The sequence below is a fragment of the Haplochromis burtoni genome, unplaced genomic scaffold, assembly GCF_018398535.1.
Source record: "Haplochromis burtoni strain Fernald_Lab_line unplaced genomic scaffold, NCSU_Asbu1 Contig_262, whole genome shotgun sequence".
NCBI classification, from domain to species: domain Eukaryota; kingdom Metazoa; phylum Chordata; class Actinopteri; order Cichliformes; family Cichlidae; genus Haplochromis; species Haplochromis burtoni.
The window spans coordinates 405235-429715 of NW_024582623.1; the positions used below are offsets into that span (position 1 = coordinate 405235).

The 24481-nt window shown below is 39.1% G+C and overlaps 1 protein-coding gene across 3 annotated transcripts in view; it reads right to left on the bottom strand.

The window, feature by feature from the left end:
* The window catches only part of homer2 (homer scaffold protein 2), a 30367-nt gene that overhangs the window by 5191 nt on the left and 695 nt on the right, over nt 1-24481 (bottom strand). For 2 of the 3 annotated variants that reach the window (XM_005943268.2, XM_005943269.2), the window contains exons 2-5: nt 12378-12534; nt 3125-3256; nt 2451-2543; nt 1591-1733 (exon numbers count right to left, since the gene is read on the bottom strand). In XM_005943268.2, the coding sequence (XP_005943330.1) occupies nt 1591-1733; nt 2451-2543; nt 3125-3256; nt 12378-12534 (525 nt within the window). Of the gene's footprint in view, nt 1-1590; nt 1734-2450; nt 2544-3124; nt 3257-12377; nt 12535-24314; nt 24450-24481 lie in introns of those variants that run through there. The other variant, XM_005943267.3, reaches the window with a different exon arrangement.

A 24481-nucleotide genomic window follows, 5' to 3' on the forward strand; every position in this document is an offset into this window, starting at 1 on the left:
GGCTTTTTGATTTTGTAGGTTTGTTTATTAGGATAATTCCTGAAAAGAGCTCTGCAATCAAAATTTGGACTTTATTAGTTTACCAAAGGAATTTTAATAAGTGAACTGGTCAAGATAACCTCAGATTCTTTAGATATACAAAGGGAGCACTGTAGAGTGACATTTATGCAGTGTGGTTGTTGTTCTCAGCTGGTGCTTTGAGAAAAAAAAAAAGTAAGGAAGGAAAAAAAAAAAAACATTAAAAAGAAACAAAACAAGTCAGAAAATAATAATCCCCGGGCATGCATTTACTTTAATTTTTTATAATTATTTTATAGTTTCATCTTAACGATTTAGCACAAGTACAAACATTTGTTACAAAGCAAACATATATGCCAAGAACGGCACCGCTATAGCTCAGCTGGTTAGGTAGGTTAAGCAGGAAAGGCTGCAGTGGCCTTTGTGTAATTAGTACCAACTTGCAGTGACTTTTTCAACTTTGTCAGTTTCTTTCTAGGGAAATTAATGAGAACTACAAGATCTGTAAAAATGAATTGTTATCCACACCACTCATGCAAATGTTAATGTAGTTCTTACTTTTTTTAGGGGTCTGTTGCTGCCAGTAAAAATTTGCAATCCCCTCCAGTCCACCCGCACATCTGGATCAAATAAATCCAATATGATATGGGATTTTATTTTATTATTATTTTTTCCCCCAATTTCCTCACTGTGGTTTTAATTGACTCTGATGGCCCGGGGCCCAGGGTCATTTTAATCCCATCTGGAATCACATCTGGCATTTCATGCAATTACCAATTTGTACACTCTACATCTGGATTATAAAGCCCAAATAACCAAACGGTGGACTGGAGGAGCATCACTCTTTGGATTATATGCTTTCTGAGCCCTTTTGGAGTCATTACTGCTCTAAGTAACAGCAATCAAATAAAGAGAGAGAACATACGAGCACAGTTTAATATGCATGAGTGTGATCAAGAGCTGATATGATCTGGATTGGGTTTACACACTTGCATGCTTGTAATATAGTAGTTTATATGTATAATATAATAAATATTGAGCAAGCTGTTCGATTGGACGAGTGTCATGCCATAATTATGCAGTACCTGTCTCACTGAAGTGTGTCCAATCTGCTTATTTTACATTCAAACAGCCAGATTTCAAACACCTGTGTGGTTTCTGTTTGATGCCACAGGAAAAGTTTATACAGCACTTGCATCAGCAGCAGCAGCTGCAGGCCAAGCAGTGTGTGAATTTTTATTACTTTTTATTTATTTGGTTGTGATGAAACAGTTGCAGAGAAGTAAAATCAGTTATAAAGTATGTGTTTTAGTTGGTTTGCATCATCACACAGTACGAAAGTTCTTGTTTGAACCAGCTGTTTCCAATTCGATTTTTCTATTTTTATTCTTTTTTTAAAAACTGAAAAAAGAAAATTGTTGGAAAATGTGTTTTCATTTGGTGAATACAAATTTTAATATGAGCACTTTGATGCAGCCCGGGATGTGAATCTTGAGACTGATATTTAGTAGATTTGAAACAGGATTTAATCACATATGATTTCACATTAAGTTGATGAAATAAAAATCTTACCTCTGCTCTACTGCACTCTTGAGACGTTCATTCTCACTCTGTAGGAGAGCAGCCTCCGGACCGACGTGAGAGATTTTCTCATCATCTGTCCCATTAATGCTGGATGCCTGGTTGGTTGAGGGTGTATCACGACCAGATTCCGACTGAGAAATTGAGGGAAACTTTTGTTTCAAAGCAGGTTTTAAGGAGGCCTGTGGTTAACATGCAGCCACCTAAAAGGGTCTCATGGGTTAAAAGACAGAACTCTATCTCAGAAATCCTGCTCTCTGAAAAAGGGCCCTAGGCTTCTTTTGGCAAAACGCCCTGAAGACGTCAGCTATGACAGCCAAGGGTTGAGGGTAAATGCTTGCCAGTATCTATCATGTCATATGGGCCAGAAGCTTTGTGTGCTTCAGGGCTGATCCTTAGCACCTGGAGCCAGAGCGAGTAGAAAGCAGGCATGTTAGTTGTGGGTGACTGTGGCATGAACCACTAACTATCATTATCATTTATGTAGATCTGAGCAAATTTACTGTCACTGTTTATAGCTTCCTTATCCTCTAAGTTACTGTTGTGCCTGCAAGGTAATAAGGACGATCTTTGACCTCTTATTCATGACGGCTCACACTACTCCACGATTCCGTTGTAATATTTAAACACGAGATCCATTAATATTTGAACATATTTACATACATAATTATGCCAGAAGCCATTTCTAAACACAGAAAGTGTATCATTTGGTGTTTGTGAAATCATTTCTCATTTTCTCTGTGGCCCTGTAAGCTTTCTGGAAGCCAACACACTGACTGTAGATGAAACGGGTGGAAAGCCAAAGAGATGAAATGAATCAGACTTTCATACGGCACAGAGATATTATTTACCTGGGAGTGATTACTCAATGTCTCCACCTTCTCTTGAGATTTGTCCCTTGCTAGCTTAGCCTGTTCTTTTACCTCCTGGAACTTCTCAGCAAACTGAAAGTACAAGAAGAGATGTCAGGAAGCTGTGGTTATTAGTGGCAAGGCGAGGTTCATTTTTAAACATTATCTAAGGATGGTGAGGATCCGCGATACCCTTAAATATATATCTGATCGTTCCAGTTCTCTACCAATTTTAACTGATAACAAAGCTGCACTTTTCCACACTTTGATTTTACCACAGATTCTACTACTATTACTACAACTATTAATAATAATAATAATAATAATAATAATGATGATAATAATACATCAACAACTACAATAACATTAATAATAAAGAAAAGCTAACCATTTAAAAAAAAACAAAAAAAAAACAAAAAAAAAAACACAACACAGATTCAGTTTAAGCCCTTCAACCTCCAAAGCATGATCCCCTCTTGAAAACAGTTAAGAGCCCCTGATCATAATGTCAGAGAGGCTGACCGTTAGAATAAGGGCTCAGCAGGTTAACTATACAACATTTTAAATTGATTCTGTGATTCTGGATTTTACTTTAAACCAGCAAAGAGAATCAACGAAAGGGGAAATGAGCCATCCATCAGCTTTATGAAGGATCTGCTACAAAAACCTCTCACCTTTGTGAGCTGCTGCTCTGAAGCGAAGCCCAATCCAAACACGGTGTTGGCCCTGCTGTCGGCCCACTGGCCAAACTTCTGTGATGTCTTGGTGAACGTCATGTTGGGTGTGATTGTGCTGTTGATGATGACCTGTTGGGAAATAACACAGATTTTCTAAGCCTATAAGAGACCATACTGTTATCAATACAGAGTACAGTTAGAGTCATGTGTAATCCTCCCAGCATAGTTCTCAGGTCTTTCTGACACTCCTCATAAAAATAACTGATGTTGGATTTCAGCAGTACAGAGGTTGGAAAATTATGGGTCTCATTCAGCCAAGACATATTACAGAAGCTGTTCCAGCAGCTGCATTCACATAATAAATAGGCCCACCAATTTAATAAAGGACAATCCTCTATTGTAGCTCCATTCACACCAGACTACACCTGTAATATGCTGATGGCTGTATGCCAGTGCCCACACACGGCATATTTATTATTTCTTTTAAAATGATCCAATCATATAAAAAGCAGATTTCTAAGCATGTCTCTGAAATATATAGCAGTTATGTGTTCACAGAAAAAAAACACTTTCTTAAAGAGTACTAATCTTTGATTATTGTTAAACCAGAGGGCATACAAGGTTTCCACATTTATAATTTAGGATGCTGAATAGCAAACACTTTGTCAACCCAGAGTTTTAAAGTTTCGACATTGTCGCGTGAATCAAACGTACCATTTTTAATACACTCCAATAACCTGTGTGGGACATTCATGTGTTCCCTTAATGTTTAAAGGGTCGCAACAGAAGATGGATTTGCACCTTTGATTCAGCAAAGATTTCACACAGGATGACCTTCCTGATGCAACACTACCATTTATCCAGGATTAATTATCCTAAAGCTTATTAACATCAGGTTTGGTTAAGGATTTATCATACACCAGCAATCAGGTTGAGCTATTTGCAAAAGTCTTTATTGCATATTCAGCTCCACGCAAAAGACCTCCACTACTTTGTGATACTGATTTAAATAAAATAGTTGCAGACCACTGCCTCTCTCAACTCACTCGTTTCATTCCCCAATTACAAATAAAGTTTTGTTCACTAAATAATTTACATGCAAATGTAAAAAGCACACACAAATGGAAAAACACTGACTGCTGACCCGCTAACCTCTAAGCAGTTGAAGTACAGTCTCTATATTTGCCATGGTATCCATTCACCTGTTGTAGCCATGCTGCAACTCAGATGCCAGAAAACATCTGCTGCAGTCTAAAATTGTAACGGGTGCATGTGTCAGTGAAGAAAGCAACACGTGTCTAAACACCATGTCAGCCTGACTTCACCGATTTGTATATCGCATCACAGTTCATATAGACAACTCTGATCCTCTGTGATGCTAGGTGTGCATGTAAACACAAGCAGCTTTGATTTATTGCTGCATGCACACAAACCCAGTCTCACTACAGAGATATAACAGAACTTAAAACCAGCACACGCAAATTATCCCAACGATTAAGAAACAATAGAAGACAGTCTAATGGCAGAGCAGCCCTTGTTTCATAGCAACATGGCTCTGAATACAGGATCTGAGGATTTAAACTGCTGACAGACTCGTGTCCCATTCTACGCCCCCACTGTCTCCCTCTCCATCTTTTTAGTGGCTGAGGTGTTAAAACTCTTTATACCACATCATTACTGGACACAGTGAGCCAAAAAGCAGAGGAGCCTGAGCGAGCGGAATAAGGATCATTAGTACGCAATTAATGTTTGTCCTCTATTTAGATCAATGCTAATGGCGCCTAGGGAGAAAGATCACAACAGGTGAACAAAAAAAAAAAAAAAAAAAGACGACCATCAGGCAACACAGCTAAAGATTACAACTGCAATCTTTGATGCAGGCATCATTCCCACATCAAGGGTTTATAAGGAGACTGGCAATTTACCAAGGCACTGCTAATCTGATCTTAAAAATCATCACTCTTTCAGAGGCTTCTTCAAAACAAAGGTGACCCAATTTCCCCTGAAGTGGAACCTGGGTAAAGCCGGAACAACACTCCTACGTCTCATCTCTAGCAGTGAAGTGAATATTTAACAGGGCTCATAACTCTGGCTCAAAGAGAAGTGTTAAGATAAGATGAAACTTTAATGATCATTGTGGAAAAAGTGGAGTGCTGCTGCGGAATAAAGCGAAAAAAGGAAGGAGTTAGGTAAACACGCAGTAAATGTCTGCAACCAGCGGCGTATAAAATGTGAATTTCCTTTGGAATAATAATCCTCTCTTTTTTTATCTCGTGTGTGATGAATGCTTTCAGATAATTCTCAAAATAATTAGGAGAAATTCTGTTTGTTTTGTTTTTTTAAGAGGTAGAAATTTTTTTTTCACTAAATTTAATTTTATTAAACAAAAACATAATGCAAGATAACTCTTGCTATAAGATCTGAAACACAGCATGATGACGTTTATACCACTGAAGCTACACACTACAGGTACAAAGACCTGAACGCAGTCAGTGCTTCTCAAACATTTTACTCCCCGCTAAGTTTTCTTAAAAAAATTCATTACCATAAAATTATTTCATAATTAAACGTACAATCGGCATGTGGACTCTTAAATTGCGAGTAATCGGCAGTTCTCTGGGTGAAAATGTAGACTGCTTTGAGGTGAAGACAATCTCAATAACCACTTGTTATAATCAAGGTAAGCAAAAAAACATCTGTGAAAGTACAACAAATCGACCCTTGAAGCAGATGGGCTACAGACTACTACAGCAGATGATACCACTACTGTCAGCCAAGAACAGGAAACTGAGGCTATAATTTGCTTGGTCTCAGCAAAGTTGGATAATAGATCGATAAATGTCACCTAATCTGATGAGTCTTGACTTCCGCTTCAACGTTCAGATGGTAGGGTGAGAATTTGGTGTAAACATGAAAAGCCATCCAGCCTTGGTTCAGGTTGCTGGTGGTTGTGTAATTGTGTGGTGACATATCAACAGATCTTAAACCCACAGAACTTTTGGGATGTCCTGGAACAGGAGATTATCATCACCTGCAGCCTAGGAATCTGCAGCAATTGCATGATGAGGCATTTCTGAAGGCAAGAGGGATTTATTTCTCCCCGTTTTTTTTTTTTGTTTTTTGTTTTTAAAACCAAACAACAAAGCAATGTCAAACTATTCCATTATTTTCTGCCATCTTGAATACATCTCATTGCAGTTTTATACTATATATTAATAAAGAAAAACACTGAGACTAATTAAACTACATACCTGTAACTTGATACCTACTGAACTAAAAGTATCTGCAGAGAAAGGCATTTACAGTATCATCTATAATGTAACATGGGATACAAAGTTACCCCCACGAGACCTGTGACTGTATGTTTGGCACGCATATGTAAATGACCCAGTGAGCAAGCCAATGAGAGAGTGGGAGGGTGTGACGGAGGAAAGGGAGGGGGTGCAGAGTGACGCTGGCAGCTGTGTGGATGGTGAGCCGGGCTGTGGATCAAGTGGCACAGGAGGCACAGAGTGAAGCTCGGCAAGCTAATGGCCTGAGGGTCAGCTGGAAACTCAGAGACAGCCAGGAGGTTATAAGGGAAAGCTTCCTCGGCCGATTAGGTGTCTGCAGAGTGCACAGAATCTGCAGAGTCAGTGATTAGGAAAGGAGATGTAGAACATGAGAGATCAGTTATCAAGCACCAAATACCAGATGACTTTTTCATGGTTGGAAAGGAAAAAAAAAACAAAAAAAAAAACAGCTGAAGTTATCTACTGATAATTAGGACGAACAGGAAGGAATCTTTTTTTCTTAAAAGGACATACAAAAAAATAAAAATCTGAATTATGGTGACAAATGCGCAGTGAGGATAGTCATTATGATGCTGTGGTATATCTGAAACACAGCCAATGATAGGTGAGACAAAGTCTGCCATGTCCTGTCATTAAACCAGAAAGCAAAGTGGAAAAATTGCGATTGCTCATCAGGTAGAGGTGTGATGCAGATGAAAAAATGTTCAGTATTTCTGTATGTCTGCCAACTGCTTTAATGTCCTGATGCATTTCATCTCACCATATATTAAGAACTGCAAAAAAACAAAACACTGTTCCTCAGTGGTGATGACGCAAGTTTTGTTACCTAACACCACTTTTAACTCAACTTAGCAGAATGTATTTTTTTTTTACAGTTTTTGTGTGAATTATATTTGTTTTGTACATCTGCTGATGTTTATGACGCATTTTAGCAGAAAGTTGAATTAATAAGTCTGCTAGTTCAACATCCCGAATGTAGCTTTTGATCTCTGAGAAAGCCAAGACCTTCACAAGGTCTTTGCAGACCTATAAATCCAGGTGTTGCCTGAATAGAGGGTGTATTTGTACCTTGAGTCACAATAAATACAACACTTCTCTGTATTTATGCTTCAAGTCTTGACAGTTGTCTAATGAAGTGCAGCTTTTTCACTGGCAAAAGTTCAAATGCGTGCTCTTAGATTTATTTATTTTTTGATGTTTCCTGTCCTCGTTTGTTTCCCCTGTTGAAAGAGTCACTGATCTGCAGCTTTGTTTACAATACAGAATTTGCTGATGCTGGGACTTCACACTATAAAAGGTTGGTGCAACTGTGTCATAATCCTTATGGATAATTGTGCTGGGACTGATAACAGCCCAGTGCATTCTCTCTGATGACAGCTGGGCATACAACATAATATCCAATCGGCTAGCTTGACGTACCAGACACTGAAAGGTGGAGTGTGCATATCCCCTAGATCCCCAGGTTTATCGGGGAGGGTGTTATTTTTTTGTTTTCTTGTTCTTGGATGGAAACAAACATTTATGGCTCACAACTTCAAAAAAAAAACAACGAAAATTTAAAAAAAAAAAAAAAAAAAAAAAAAAAAACTTAGCTCTTTATGAGCAGATTGATGATAACAGGAAAACTTGACTTTTTGATAGTTTGATACAAACTATGCTGTTTACGCAAGACCAAAACAACTTTAAAAAGAATGAATAAACCTGATCATCTTGTTTATGTTCCAGCACAATTAACCCTTATTTTTCCACTTTCACAAACAACATGTCACTGGTAGCACTGCACCAAGAATACTTAGCACTTAATAAAATAATTATTTCAGAACCTTCAGGTTTTGGAAATTTTTTTACTCCTTTCTTCCTTGGTATGGGCAAAGCAGCTGAATGCCAACATTTCCCAGCACATTAATGAGCTCTGGCTAGGTAGCAGAATATATATTTGTTTGACAGTTTTGTATTTAACAGTCAAAAGTGACGATTGACAGGAACAGCGAAGAGAAAGGAGGGTATGCCATGCAATGAAGATTGCCCTGGCTTAACAGACATTGTAATAAGCAGACAAAGTGAATGAATACAATGAAATTACTAAATTACACAAGGTGTAAAATAGTCAAAAATTGTCCCTAAAATATGCATTTGATGAATAAAAAGCTCATTTGAATTCTTATTACTGGCAGAGACATGTCTTTTAGCCTACAAGCCAAACTCATAAGCTCATGAGCTTTCACTTAAAAAAAAAAGAAAAAAAAAAGAAGATACTTAATGAAGTGTCAGAAAGATAAATCTAAAAAGAGCTGAGTGTTTTAGGCATTACCTCACAAAGTTATCATACTGGGAATTATTTATAAAGTACAGCTAGATGTGTCCTCACTGTGTTGTCACAGCACTTGGTACATCGTTGCATGAGAAGCACGATGCAGGCTGAGCGACAGTCAAAAGTGCTGATGCGCTCCTCTACTTGCCATATCATCATCAGCCAGTTGCCCAGACATCATAGGTGGATGAATACAAGCTGATGGTCTGTCATAGTTAGTGCGTGCAACAGCACAGAATTATTCTAGACAGACCTGTCTCCCTTGCAGCAACTGTGCAAACTAGAAACTATATTTAACATCTATTTGACATGACTCAACGTTTCTTCGCTTTTGGTTACTTTGCTCATATCGACATCACTTTGACTCACTTAAATTAAATGGATAGGAGGATAAAATTAAAATCAGCAGGAGTCTGCTCCTTTTAAATTGCGATAACATTTGAGAAATTCCTTTTCCCTGTACCTCGCGTACAGCGGTTCCCTGCAGAGATTTTATGACACATAATGTTCTGTTAAGGTTACAGAGGAGGGAGGAGGAGGAGGACAACAACAAAGATGACAGGAGAGGGAGAGAAGAGAGAGAGCACTCATGGCCTTGAGGAAATAGAGGACAAAATATTGATGCTTTTAGACATGAATAAATAATAGTCCCATTATCTTTCTCACAAATAAAACAGACATGAAGTAGTAGATATAGTTTATCTTTAGTAATCTATTGTCAGCTGTTGTCATCCCTGCAGATCCATAAGTGCTGGCTGATGACATAACACATTAAAGTCTTGCCTCTGTAGCTGTAGGAAGAAAGCTTTCAATGCTTTGAAGCTAGCAGAGCTTGACTCAACAATGCTTTGCTGGAGAAGAGAACCGATGCTTCTTTTACTTAAAATTGTGCTGTAAGGCTTAAACTGCCCAGAAAAGTGAGTTAAAATTCTAAGAATGAACACAAGCTCTTTACAGTAGAGCCAGATGGTCAAAAACATACAAAAAGAAAAAACAAAAACAACAAAAAAAACATGCTTTGCACTAAGAAGACAGCAGGACATGCTTGCTGTGCAAAAAACACAACACCGATATGCTGACTTCCTGTGAGAAAGCCACTCATCGCCTGCTGGTAATCTTAACTCCTCAATCCTTTCACCGAAGCAGAGAAGTGAAACTATCAACCAATCCAAACATCTGTCAACACACCCACCCTAAAGTGGCTCTGCAGGTAAACTATGTGATTTAAGACTCTGAAATGTGGTTGCCTAACAGTGTCAACAGAGGAATATCGCTGTCCTGAGGCTCCTCTAGCTTTCTACACAGACAGAAAACTGATCGCCATGGAAACGCATAATGTACTTTTTCAGCAAGCAGAGGAAGACTGTGTGAATATGGGATGTAGACAAATTCAAGTGGTGTCCATCATCACTTGTATTATTTAATCTTAGCACCATGCTCACAACTACAAAAAAAAAAAATCACTATAACACAAGCAAAAGTTGACACTTTCCCCCTGCAGTGTGGCCAGTCTTTAAAAACTCTACCACCCTCAGAGTATGACGACTGTTGGCTTTTTGTTGATGACATGAAATTACAGATAATTGAGTTTAATTGTGACTCCACAGGTCGGCAGCTCTTTGATACTCTTGTTAATCTATTAGAGGGGAAGATTGCTAATATTTCAACTTACATGGCAGTTATTCAAGTTAATGTTATGATTAACATATTTGTTTTGCAAAGCTCCATGTCTGGAAACAGTTTAACTAGGCAGAAGATCCTAGGTAAGCACAGAAATCATCAATGTGTGTCCCATATTCATATTTTTATGTGCTGTGTGTGCTTTTAAATACATTAAATCCATGGAAACAGCTGGCAAATAAAAATGCAGAGCTCACACTTTTTTTTCCTCCCTTAATTGGACAGTCAACACGAACATTTTTATTTTATGAACTGTAACACTGCATTAATTTTAAAAAATATTTTATTAGATGTATGTTTATACAGTTAATGGAAAGTACAACTGTTTAATGGGCAATTCTGAATTTTAAGGTCTCCAATTAACATTGCTATAACAAGTATACACAGTTTAAACTGTAGCAGTACCAAATGCAGCGACAGTATAGAAAGTCTGTTTCAATGTAGTCTATTTATTACATTTAAACTACAGCCAACCTTTACATGACCTCATTTCCACAGGCTCAAAAGTAATTGGACAAACTAAAATAACTTTGAAAAGTCTTTAACATGGTGATGAAAATCCTTTGCAGTCAATGATTACCTGAAGTCTAGAACCCATGCTCGTCACCACATGCTGTGTATGCACTCTGCCAGGTCTCGACTCTCACTTGTTTGTGGGTGTCTCTGCCTTCAGTTTTGTCTTCAGTAACTCCAAAGTGTGCTCTGATGGTCTGAGATCAGGTGACCAACGTGCACATTGAAAAATATCAAATTTCTTTCCCTTGAGAAACTCTTGGGTTGCTTTCACTGTATGCTTTGGGCCATTATCCTTGTGTACTGTGAAGCACCGTGGGATCAGTTTTGATCTGAGCAGAGAGTACAGCCATGTACACTACAGAGTTCATCCTGCTACTTCTATCAGCAGTCAGATAATTAATAAATACTGCTGAACCAGTTCCACTGGCAGCCATACATGCCCATACTATAGCAGTGTGTTTGACAGAATAAGTGTTGTGCGTCAGATCATGTTTCTCTCCTTACCTCATAGATTTCCCTTCCTATCATTCGGGTACGGGTTAAACGCGTCTTCATCTGTCTAAAGATTTTTATTTCAGAATTACGCCAACACGTTTGGAGATCTTCCAGCGAGGTCTAATCTGGTTTCTTTCAGTTGCATCAACAACTCTCACATAGACAGTTCCAGTGAACTGAATGCAAGTTCAATACTTGAATCAACTCCAGAATGCTTAATTTGTCATGGAATAAATGGTGAACAAGCCTGACAAGACATGAAACAACTTGTCAGTCAACTGTTACTTTTGAAACTCTGAAAATGGGGGACTGTGCATAAAATGACTCTAATTACTGAACAGCTAATGCAATGGTTTTGTCAAACCCCTTTTTTAAGCTAAAAGTCTGTACTTCAATCACATCTTGATCATTTGATCATTAAAATCCACCGTGGTGATGCACAGAGACAAACCTAGAAAAACTGTGTCACTGTCTGACACTTATGGACCTAACTGCAGGTGTCAGCCAGTCCGGTTAGACAGTTATTTCAGCTTAGCACTACATGAGTAGACTAAACTTTGACGCTTTCCCCTTAAAGATGAAGTTTGACCTCAAGCCTCCTGTTACTAGGGCTGCTCCCAGTAAGTAGGCTTTCAAGGTGTAAAGAGTTAATAATACAACAATTCTAACTGCTAAATATTGTGACCTCAAATAGAGCTGATGTCATCTTTTTCTTTGTCATTGTGCAATAAATTTAATATCAAATTATTCAGACAAACGCAGAGGAGTTGCAGGAAACCTTAAACATTGCCATGTTGGACTAACGCTAATCAGTGAGAGCAGCAAATGCAATACTGACAGCTTGGCAGCACCTTTTGTTCAATACTATTAAGTGTTTCTCTCGTTCCATGTCTCCCGAGGGCAGTTATTGATATTGATATTGTTACACAACGATACAGAATATGCACACACATACCTTGGTTCCATCGACACTGATAATGCGGTAGCTGTTACGCGTGCTGTCATAAAAATAGGAGACAGTGACAGCCTGCTTGCTGGCAGGAACCCAGTTCTTCTTGGTAGTTGGGTCGATTTGGAAGACATGGGCCCTGGTGGTGTAGATCGGCTGCTCCCTGAAGAGCAGAAGACAGAGCAGAGGGACGATATTAGAGGGCGATTGAGATAAGACACAACATGGAACTACAGCTCAAGATAACATCCACTGATAAACGAGCCAAATCTCTCTCACACACAACACACACAAACAGAGCTACAGGGTGAATAAAAGCTTTATCACATAAAGTCTGCAGAGACCGTGTGCTTTGTGTTCAGAAATGCAGAGTCCTGAGAGTCTTAGTGTGGACAGGCAGGTGATAATGTAACACAAACCCTTAATTCTCATGGCAACCCAAAGCCATTAGCACATTAACACCCCCCTTCCCTCTCATAGGTGTCAGTAACACACTAGATGTTTGGACTGTGCACTTTTATGTGTTTAGAGAAAGATTTTTCTAGTGCACCACAGTCAGATAATTGACTTTTCTCACACCAGCTGCCTACTACTGGATGCAATGTTAATCTAACCAAGTGATCACATTGTCAAAACAGTTTTTACACTAAACATGCACAGTGCTAATGGCAACATGTCACTCTGATAATGCACATAATGCTTGCCCATTTTCTTAGTATGTTATTATCATGTCACATTTGCAATTACCCACATCCAAAAGCAGTTTTTGTTTTGTTGAACAGTTTATATATTGCACAGCACAAGGCACTGAATTAAACATCAGTTGGATTAATTCCTAATTATGATTTTGCATACATTTGCCATCATCATGAGTCATCTTTTATAATCAAAGAAAACTGCTTTGTATTACTTCGCTTAGCTTGAATGGTAGCACGTTATCCATAAAACACCGATATTAAACCTGTAAACTAATGGGGATTCTCAGGATTTATCGGCAAACGACTGTACTGGGAAACATCGGTAAAATGGAGTCCACTCATTACGGGAATTATAAGTAGATAAAAGCTCTGCTGAGCCCGTCTCTGACTCATTTCAGTGTCCACTTTTAGAAAGTATTCACAAGCTGATTCAAGTTAAGCTTTTGTCCAGCCCAGTTTTACTGCCACGTCTCTGTCATTATACTCAAGCAGTTCTCTCTCCATTTTCAATCTCTTACAGCCTCATTATAGTTTAATCATTTTTAAGTGAAAAGGTGAAACCACACTCGACTTTAAAAAAAAAAAAAAAAAAATGTATAAAACCCAAGTCAGCAATAAATGTGATGGAGAAAAGTTCAAAATCATGTCATCTATCCGTGGGAGTGAAGTAATCTGCCTCTCAGCCATGAGCTGCACACCGCCCTTGTGATTCAGAAGAGCATCAGCATGAGGAGCAGGATCAAGGCGCCTGTTAAACTTGAATGACCGCAGACTAAATACAAATGCTCCTCCTCTCAATGACATCCACAGACACACCTTTATGATTCCGATGACAGTCCTGCTGTTACCTGGAAACATAGCCTGACTCAGTAAGACAAGAAGTGGATTTTCAGCTTTCACAGCTTTTAACAGAGGAGAACAAGAAGAGAAAAAAACCCTAACCTTTTGCAAATAATTTGAACCCCACGCTGAAATAAAAACTGTACAAAGAAAACACATGAAATAAAACCAAAATTGATGGCCTGTATTTGTATAGCGCTTTACTTCGTCCCTAAGGACCCCAAAGCGCTTTACACTACATTCAGTCATTCACACACTGGTGATGGCAAGCTACATTGTAGCCACAGTTACCCTGGGGCGCGCTGACAGAGGCGAGGCTGCCGGACACTGGCGCCACCGGGCCCTCTGACCACCACCAGTAGGCAACGGGTGAAGTGTCTTGCCCAAGGACACAACGACCGAGACTGTCCAAGCCGGGGCTCGAACCGGCAACCTTCCGATTACAAGGCGAACTCCCAACTCTTGAGCCACGATCCCCAATATATGTAAAATTTATTTTGATTTGTATAATTTCAGAAAAATTGAACAGAGCTGACAAAGGAATGAAGAATTGTTGTGACACTTTCAACAACAAAAACAAAACACACACACACACACACACACACACACACACATAAAAACCCCTTCTATTTGTAGATTGCAAAAAATCAGAAACTGTCATTTAAATGTTCATCTATTACTTAATATTTTGGTGTAGTATGAATGACCCAGAGGTTTTTAAATCAGTACGGTAAGATGTAAAAATGTAAAAACTTTAAAACTAGTTAAAAGTCCAAAATGTATGCCCCTTTTCACATTTTCCAAAGTCTTTGGCGGGCCAATTCTGGGCCCCAGACCATATGTTTGACACTCCCCGATTTAAAGAATGCAGACACTGAGTGATCTTCAGGTGACACTGTATTAAAATAGACATGACTCTGTAAATCAATTAAATTTCAAGCCATTGTGATCGCTGGGTTCAGTAAAAAGAACACATCGGTATCTACTACACTATTACACAGTTTCAAAGCTTGTGGTTAAAAATAAATAAATATTTAAAAAAAAAAAAACTCCATTTGAAAGCAGACCATCCATTTTTAGTGTTTCAAGGCAACTATGCAGAAACCTAAGACTGAAAGAGCACTGCCGCTAGAAGCAAAAAAGTAATAAAAAACAGTCTGCCTTCTCTTTAATGATAGTGCTTTAAAAGGACTGGACTCGGGAGGGTTAAAATTTCCACTGGAGGTTCTCATTTCAAAAGGCGAGTGCAGGTGGTTGAAATACTCCTCTATAACGTTCCAAGAGTGAGGAATAATTAAGTGGAGTGGCTGAGATGAGAGGGATCATAGGACACCTCAAGAACTTAATAATGGATACAAGCTGAAGAATGTGGGGAGACAGATTCAAAGTACTTGTTGGAAATCAAAATGTGAATTAAAAAATACTTTCAGAGACAAAATATAGATTAGAAAGATGCCACTGCTTGGTACAAATAACCTGACTGTTGTCAATGCTTTGTTATTCTGATTGCAGTATATTTTAGTAGCTTGTTCTGAGCACATACTGATCATTTTGTTATCCTTTCTTTAATTCCAAGGGCCCTCCAACCACCTCCAACTGACACCAAAAGAGCTTCTGTCCCACAAGGCACAGTCAAATGCATTGTGAAAACTGTGCCTTCACAGAGGAGTGAAATGCAATGAACCGTGCAAACATGCATAACACACTCATGAACAATCCTTCCTCAAAGGCATCCAAAACATTGCAAATGGTTATAGAAACAGAAAGTGACATAAGTAATTGTGTCAAGAAGGGGGATAAAGCCTCTGGGGAAAAAAACAAAACAAATCTACAGCTGATCATCAGTTGTATGAAATGGGTGTTCTTGTGACTGTCGCTTTAGGAAAATAAAGAAAATGTTGGATGCAGCCCCCCCTCAGTGCTGACATCGGGGAGTAAGTGGGCTTTCACATGCTGTTCAGCCATCTGAAGAGCACTTCAGTGGAAGCATATTGATGCCTTGAGTAGTGAGCTACAGTACAAGCACAGCACAGTGCAGTTCGTTCCCACGTTCCTGGAAAACAGGGAGAACAAAATGTTTGCTGGTATTACATGTATTTTGCTGCGGTCCATAGTGTGTCGGACCCACACATTTACACAAGCCCATACTGTAGATTCTAGTCTTTTGTTTTGGATTTCACCTTCAATTCTCCATCTAAAGCTAAGACCTGGCTAAAATGCACTAAACGCTGAACTCTAATGACTGCAACGATAGTAAAACAGCCCTTTTGAGTCAGAAATTTGGATGCTGTGATGTATGAACAGCCCTCAAGGATGATCTGTATGTTACGCCATATCTTAAGCCAACATCAAACTCCAGGGCAGAAAAATTAAGTTGTCATTTCCTCAAATGGGCACTTCAGGATATCTCTAAAAGCTACTCCACCCCCACAGAATCCCAGGTTAAAATACTCAACTTTACAGCCGAAACGTGTCTCTTCAGGCTGTCTGTTTTTCTGTCTCTATAGTAAATCCACCTGTTTGTGACCACTCCACAGAGTGAATTTATTTTTAAAAACACATCAGTTTAAATTGTGTTGAGGCTTCGTGGGACTGGCAGCATTGAGTCACATGCGGATTTCTCTTAATCAGTGTCAGGTAGTAAAAGACAAAAAGGAGTCAGCTGTTAGTTTTTCTGGTTAGTAGATTTAATATAGTGTTTTTGCTAGCTTAAATTAGCATCTCCTCTTAATATCAAAATGAGTAGAGTTGAATCCCGATAACTAGTCTAGCTAGCCAGCACAAGTATTAGCTCACCCAAACACAGTAATGGCCAGTTTGAAGAAAAATGATCAAAATACCACCATTTCCATCTTATAAGCATCTATAAGAGTCATTCTGTCCTCTGACAATTAGTGATGATTTAATGATAATTTTATTCTCTGTAAAATCCCAAATGTGCTTCTAAAACATTGTTTACACATCACTTATCTGCCTCCACAAAATCTTATCACTTGGACTTGGACTTTTATGGCACTTTTCTACTCTGAGCACTCAAAGCACTTTTTATTACAAGCTGTATTCACCCAATCACACATTCATTCAAACAAGACTAGACTTTGTCTAGCATTCACAATCTTATGGACGCATCGGGGGAAACTTAAATTCAATATCTTGCCCAAACCAAACTGGAGCAGTTGGGATTGAACCACCACAGCAACAGAACCACACAATTTTTTCTACTGCATTATATTTTCTTTGTTATAACCCTTTTTACTGTTTCATTACATTCATTTTCTTGGGCTGGTATCTTCCTTCCTAAACATATGTAATGGTTCTGAGCTAGATACACTGGTACAGCTGCTGTAATGTGATGCCAACAAATCAATTTTGAACATTTTAAGCACGGGGATGTGCTTAGGAAAATTAATCAAAATCATCTGAGTATTTTTTTTTTTTTTTAAATTTAAAAATCTGAACAAACAATTTTTCATGCTGAGAAACGTACACATGTTTGATTAACAGGGTACAGATGGTCCCTTTGTTGTTGCAAAGCTTCACTGCAACGGGCAAAGTGACATGTCTCATGGACAGAAATACTTTAATGCACTGTTATGAATTGCCGGTGAAAATAATGTCAGACAGACAAGCTGGCAGGCAGCACATATTCATGAGCTAATAAAGCTTTTACTTCCATTGGGATTATGGTTCTCACAGAAATGAAAGCCTAATAAATTCACTGTCCCCTTTAAGCCTAATCTCGGTCTTCATCTGCTTTGGGAACAACAAAACCCATTATACAGATCACTGTTGTCGCTTTACATAGCCACACGCGCTGACCTTTTCAGTGCCAGTGTCTCGAGCCAGCTCAGACTGGCAAGGGAAGGAGGAGTGAAAGGCCGCTGCTGAACACATGGATGCACTCACACAACTGTTTAATGGATTTGTCTGATCTGCTTTTCTCAGATAAAAAGCATTAGGTTGATTGATTTTACTAGATATAAAAAAAATAAATGAGGAAAAAAGAAAAGAAAAAAAGACGACAACATTTGGGACTCTACGACCACTGGATACTTTGTCCCGCTGCCTGTCAGGCGTTCTCTGTCCCCATCTGGTGCTTTGAATAATTTACAGGTGTGTGTGTGTGTGTTTCTATGTGGGGGTGCAGGTCTGAGTTAGACTGCACTGTCTATGCTTACATACACCTACACACGCACCTCAGGACTGTACACACTGATAACGCAGCAATCGTGTTTGTTGTGTACCAGCAAAAAGATTTAAAGTGAGCTGACAGACAGATCCGTCTACTCAGAGTACCCCACCTATAAATACATGCATTTTTAACCCTTTCACACATAGTGGTCACTACAGTAGACAGCTATTCAAAGGCTGTTTTCTTGTATCAGCCTTTCACAGAGTCAGTGTTGATGGTATACTTGCACATAAACCACTACATTGGACACTGATGTGTCACTCCATACCCTGCCACCCACTCCAAAAGGTGATGTTGTCCACGTAAGTGGACAAGTAAAAAAACACTCTTTGAAAAGTACATTTTTAAAAAAAATGAAGCTCAAAAAACTATTTTTTCATGCCTAAGGTGAATAAAAATCCTGATTGAGATTGTCATAATTCATGCATGAAAGGGTTAAAAACAATCTTGCCTTGAGAGTAATAACTCACAAAAACTTATAACTTAGGTAGGTAGCGATTAGTCTAACACCATACACAGCTAAGAAGGATTATCATGCAGCTTAAAAAAGACATTTTAAGATGATACAGGATGGCATGGTGTTCTGAGAGGAAGTGTGAATAAACAGCAGACAGCTTCTATCTTTGAACAGGAGCCTGGGATGGTGATTTTCATGCAAGTGCTTGCAGTCACTTTGCACTTGTGTGCTGCTACATCTGTGCAGATCAGGCATGTTTTTCTTTCAGTAACAAAGACAAACAGCTTTGTCCAGATTCCTGAGTATAGGAATCCACTCCGGGCTTACCGCACCCACAGACAAACTTTGCTCATCGAGCTCTCGGTCTGATAGAGGATTTAGAAATCTGAGGTTAAACGCTAAAGCATTTAACGTCACTCAAACAGGCTTTGAAACTGGTTTAACAGAAATCTGCTGCGTCAGCAGCTTCAGCTATGCGAACTGCATTCTTTACATCCCTACAGAAAGTTAATGTGTCTCACTAAACACAAGGAAGCTCGTATCACTGCAGTAAACCTGTGTGACAGTTTAACCTCACAAGGTGGTAATGTTTGAAAATTAAATGTGGAGCCAAGGGTGGTTATGTAAAAACATATTTGGGTAATTTTTCACATCTTAAAAAAAGAAAGGTTGATCACTTGTGACAGTAAGGCCCGATTCTTTAGAAAGTTCAGTGTCATTTTTTCTAGCCTGCAGTACCGTTACAAAGGTGTCAGATCGCTCACTAAATAGGTTAGAGAGATGGCATCGCCACACGCTATCTGGGTTTGCACCATGTCTCGGGCATTAAATGTGCAAGAGATGAATAAAGTAGTCACTTTTACATGGGTGCAATTCCAGAGGCATAACAATATGTTTGAGAATAGTAACCTATAATATAAGATAACCTCTTTAGTCTCTTTGCCAGTGAGACTTCATATTTCATTCCTTTTGAATCCTCTAGAGACTGGACCACATTACGCTCAGCTGCCTGATGTGAACACAAACTGTGCAACCATCTCACTAATAAAAAGAAACATCCAACATTAGGAAGTCAAACTATTTTTTTGGTCTTTTACTCCATTATTTTTTTATTTTTTTATTCCTTTAGAGACAATTTCACCACAGTGAAAGTTTTCTTGATGAAACGGGCACTAAAGCAGGACAATCAGCAGGCTACCCCAGTTACTTAAGCTCATTATATCACTCATAGAGTAAGTATAAAGTGCTGTCCTTGTCCCTATGTGGTCTGAAAAAATATATATATGCAGATTTCGCTGCCTGCTCGAAGAACTTTAGTGACAAATGGGGCATTATTCACTTGTCAAATATCCACGGTAAAGTTGCAGAAACACTCACTGGGAGCAGTTATCCTTCCTCACTTTCTCTGCTGGTCCTGTCAGTAGCACTCCACATTACAAGAGGCTTTAGAGTGTAGCACAATAACAAAAGGACATCTTTTCCCATATGAAAAAAAAAACTGTGTCACAAGGTGTACTGTTCAAATGTGGCAACATGAATATGGAAAATTAGAAATGAGTGTATTAATTTGCTAAGCATAAAACACTAGAAATCATCAACTTGGATTCTCATTATCCTTTTTTTGCATGTTAGGTGAGCACCGCTGAGGCATGGTGTTATATTTTATCTGCGGGTCCTGATGGAGAGCGGCGCCGCCTTATTAGCGAGAACGGCGTGTTGTCTGATTGAATGAGCAAAGTAAGCAGCGGAGGAAATTCTCTCTGGGTTCATTACTACTAAACCACCTGGGCTTTCCCTGCAACAAACACTTTGCTCAACTAATGATGTCAACAGGTCAAAGGAGGCCACTGTATATATATATACTGTATGCAATAACAGACTTCAAGGTCTAGTTAGCAGAGAACTACAGCTCTATATTATGCTTTCATTTTCTTTCTCCTGACATTTACAAAACAGGAGCACGATGTCTCAGCTTAAAACCACTCGCATTAAGTCACTGTTAAAGGTTATTTTATGGCATCTCTTCTGCACTACACTATCCAGTGCAGGAAGAAACAACCATTAGGAGGGAAGAGCAAAATAAGCCCAAATTCAACACTACTGCTCATAAACTGACTAATTACAAGCATTTCTATTTTACTAAAAAAAAAATTCCCATATTACCAGAATTTCCAATCTCTATAAAGCTATAGTAAAAATTTGATATGCATGAGAGATACTATTTAACTCCCGTGCCTATTGTAACTCAGTACTGCAATACGGTATCCACAATTAGGCATACAACGTTTGATGCGTCGCGAGGCAATTATCCAAACATACATCAAGACATTTGTGCAACTGAAGAGGAGTAAATGCTGCTGTTATGCTACTTGGTTTGTTTACTAGCATTAAAATCAGTTAATTACGGTAGCTCTCTTGCTTTAATACACAGTCCACCTTTGTCAGGGAAATCAGTTTAGTCCACTTACATATTCAATAGAAGTATCTATAATTGGCTCCATGCTATTGACGATTGATGATCTCAAGATAAAACACTTGTTAATATTTTGTCCCACTCCTTCCACAGATCATGATCAGGCTCTGAGGGCCGAAACATTATAAATTTAGTAATCGGGCTGTTTCTCATTTTGGCAAATTGGAAAAACAGCTGGAAAAATAGTAAAATAATCTTTACATATTGCTTTAATGCAGGATATTTTAATTTTGTAGAAAACATTCTGTCTTAGGCATGACTGTGGTAAACTTTGTTTTATTCATTTTACCAATGACCTTCATAATCAATGCCAGGTCTGGCATCACTGAGTGTCCCATGCAACACAGGCAGCAGGCCAGAATCAAACAAGCCACCACAGCAGGTCTCCCTCCACCACACTGAGGCGGCAGGACACAGAGCCCAACGTAATGTGAGCGCTCCAAGGAAAAGGAAGTGAGGAAGTCTCCACAGAAGCACAGCATGGCAGCAGATGGCCTCCTAGGCTTCAACCATCTGGTGATGAGACGTCCAATCCGCCATCAGCCTGTCCCCTTTCATTTACACATGATTCTTTAACAGTAAGACCTGCTCCTATTCCCCAACTGCACCTCTACAGCCATCCCCTCCAGCCTTCGGACACAGATGGAGAACATAGCCTCAGATTAAGCTTACAGTCCACTCTCCTGTCAGGGCAGCCAAAGGACCCACTGTCACGTCACATGTCACAGAGCCTAATCAATGAGTGTTAAACCTTTATATGCCATTCTCTGGCCAGCCAGGAGATTATCATCTATCCTTGTGTTAGGCCTGCTCCCAGCATGGCTTACTTTAAATAGCAATATGCTGATTGCATTGCTGTCTGTGTGGCTGCCTATTCAGTAGGGGCTTTCAGGCAATCTAGGCTTTATGTTGGAATAATTCCAGAGATGCAGCCCTTAAGCTGCAAAACTGTACTTAGAAACAGAATTCTCATCGCTTTCTTTCCCAGTGCTACCGTCTGAATTTCCTCCCCCTCTCCAATTCACCAGTCTTTAATTACATAGGCTTGATTTATTCTTTTTTAGGACATGCCGCACATGACGTACACATACACATGCACACATACAATGCTACAATTTGGACCAATATGTAACAGTATATACTCAATAAATCGTGTGGAAATGGCTGAACAACAAAAAGTGTCTCAGGGTCAAGAGGGTACTGATAGATCATTTGCTCAAAGAAATATGGTAACAAAGGGACACGTAAAGATAGAAATCGAGGGTGTTAATGTGTGTGTTGTCTGACTTATAGTTAATCTATAACTTCATTTAGGAGACAGGAGCTTCAGGGACAAAGACACACACACACACACACGGCAAATGATCTACAGCTCCCTCCACCAAACACAGACTCATTCTTATCTGTTGATTTGCTGCTTCGTGCAAAACACATTGCATCATTAGCAGGTGTGCTCAGGTAGTAATATATACACTGCAGAATTAGCAACACATCTGCTAATTATTGGAAGGCAAACAAAAGAATTCCCCTCCCCTTTCTTTAATTTAGTCCAGTTACTTCAAGGTTTAAGATGTGATAGGCATTGTTTTTTGGGTCTTGTTTTACACAAACACACAAGAATTCATCAGTAATCTCCATCATTCAGTTGCAGCGTAATGAGCAACATTCATTAAGTTATTTCTTAAGGAGAAAGTTTCCAGTTTCAGTTCTCACATTTGATTCGCTATTACTATTATTATTATTAAATATTTTGTTTGCCTTCTATGAGAGTAAATTTCATTAGTTGTGATTTGGACTCCTGGTCAGACAATCTAACACAGTCACAACATGCTGATTCAATCACTGCTGTAATAGCTGCTGATTCAAATGCATCAAAGCAACAATACTGAATCAGAAGTGTAGGAGATTGGATTTATCAGCCTTCCATAGTTTTGATTTTTCACTGCTGCTCAGGTATTGCAAAAAGGAATTTTAAGATTTTTTTATTTTTTTTTATACAAGCAACATTTGATTACCCCGAAACTAATTGGAATGACAAAGGCAGCCAATGTAGTTTCAAGGAAGTCCTGTGGGATAAAATTTCATAGAAGCCATTTGTGCCCTCCTTCTTAAAAAGGTATTTAGCTGACAAGTAACACCACTGCTTAGCACTGAGTGAAAGTAGAAAAGAAAAAGAGAACTTTTGTGCCTGTGAGTAGGTGGGAACTCCTGCTTTGGCCTGGCTGCCATGCTTGTCACAGATCCACTGCATGGGTCAGTTTCATGACACAACACAGCTGAGTCCTTTGAAACCGGCTGGGTGAGTACACCAAACTGGCGAAAGGAAGTCAGGACTGTTGAACTGGTTTCTTACGCATTAAAATACTGAGGAAAAGCAATCACTTTGGTATGGGGTGGTACTCATTACATAATTGAGCATTTATGCAGCTAGTGATTCACGCCTCACATCATAGTTTCCATAAATCCAAGTTTTGTGTGTTACAAGTGGAAGAATTCCTAAAATAAATAAATGAATAAATAAGTGATCTAGAATGAGGTTTAAGTCTGAAAAGTTTTCCCTTTTTTGTGTGAAATTAAATACAATCCAGCTGCTTGGAAAGCATAGACAGGGATATATGTAGATGTGCAGAAAGAGGGAGAGATGGTGATTGCATAACTGTGGCAGTGAGCCACAGAATCAACATTCATACCACAGTATAGAGGCAAAATACTGTACGGTACCATGTAAAACTACTGTGGGAGTACACGCCACTACTTCCAGTACTGTGGACAACACACATACGTACAAATACACACTTCCACAAGTACCACCATCTCTCCTCATTAGTGGGCAGTGTTGACTCTGACACCTCCATATCATAACCCTCTCCAAACCATATTCCTATCCTGAAGAAAAGGAAGAAGCGGAGCACTCAAGAATGATCCTTTTGAAATTCTGCTCATAAATAAAACATAAATCCATAATTATAAATATGGCATCAACCCCCCACCGCACACACACATATATACACACATCTGAATAGTCTCACTGACAGTCCAACAAGAGTCACCTCATTAATTTCCCCACATTGCAACACAATCTGGCAATAAAACAGAGGTGATCTTCTCACAACCTGGCGCTTGAAATCAGCGATATTTAGAATTAAATGTATTTGAGGGCTGACAGGTGAAACGGGCAGCTCTGGGGGTATATTTGCCGTCTTTTCGCCGCACAAACACATTTTTAGTCAGCGCAGGTGTCATGAGAGGCGCTCTGAAGGGCAGCGCTTTCTGGATTACTCACCCCATTGCCGCGGACTTGAGGAACAACTCCTTATTTTTTTCTTTAATCTGAAGGTTATGTATTGGCTGGGTTGAGAGGAAAAATAATGTTTCAAAAGCGCAGTCCGTAGATGATTAGCGGTCCAAAGAGTTCATAACCCCGTGTGCCAGCTCCGAACAAGTCCTCTT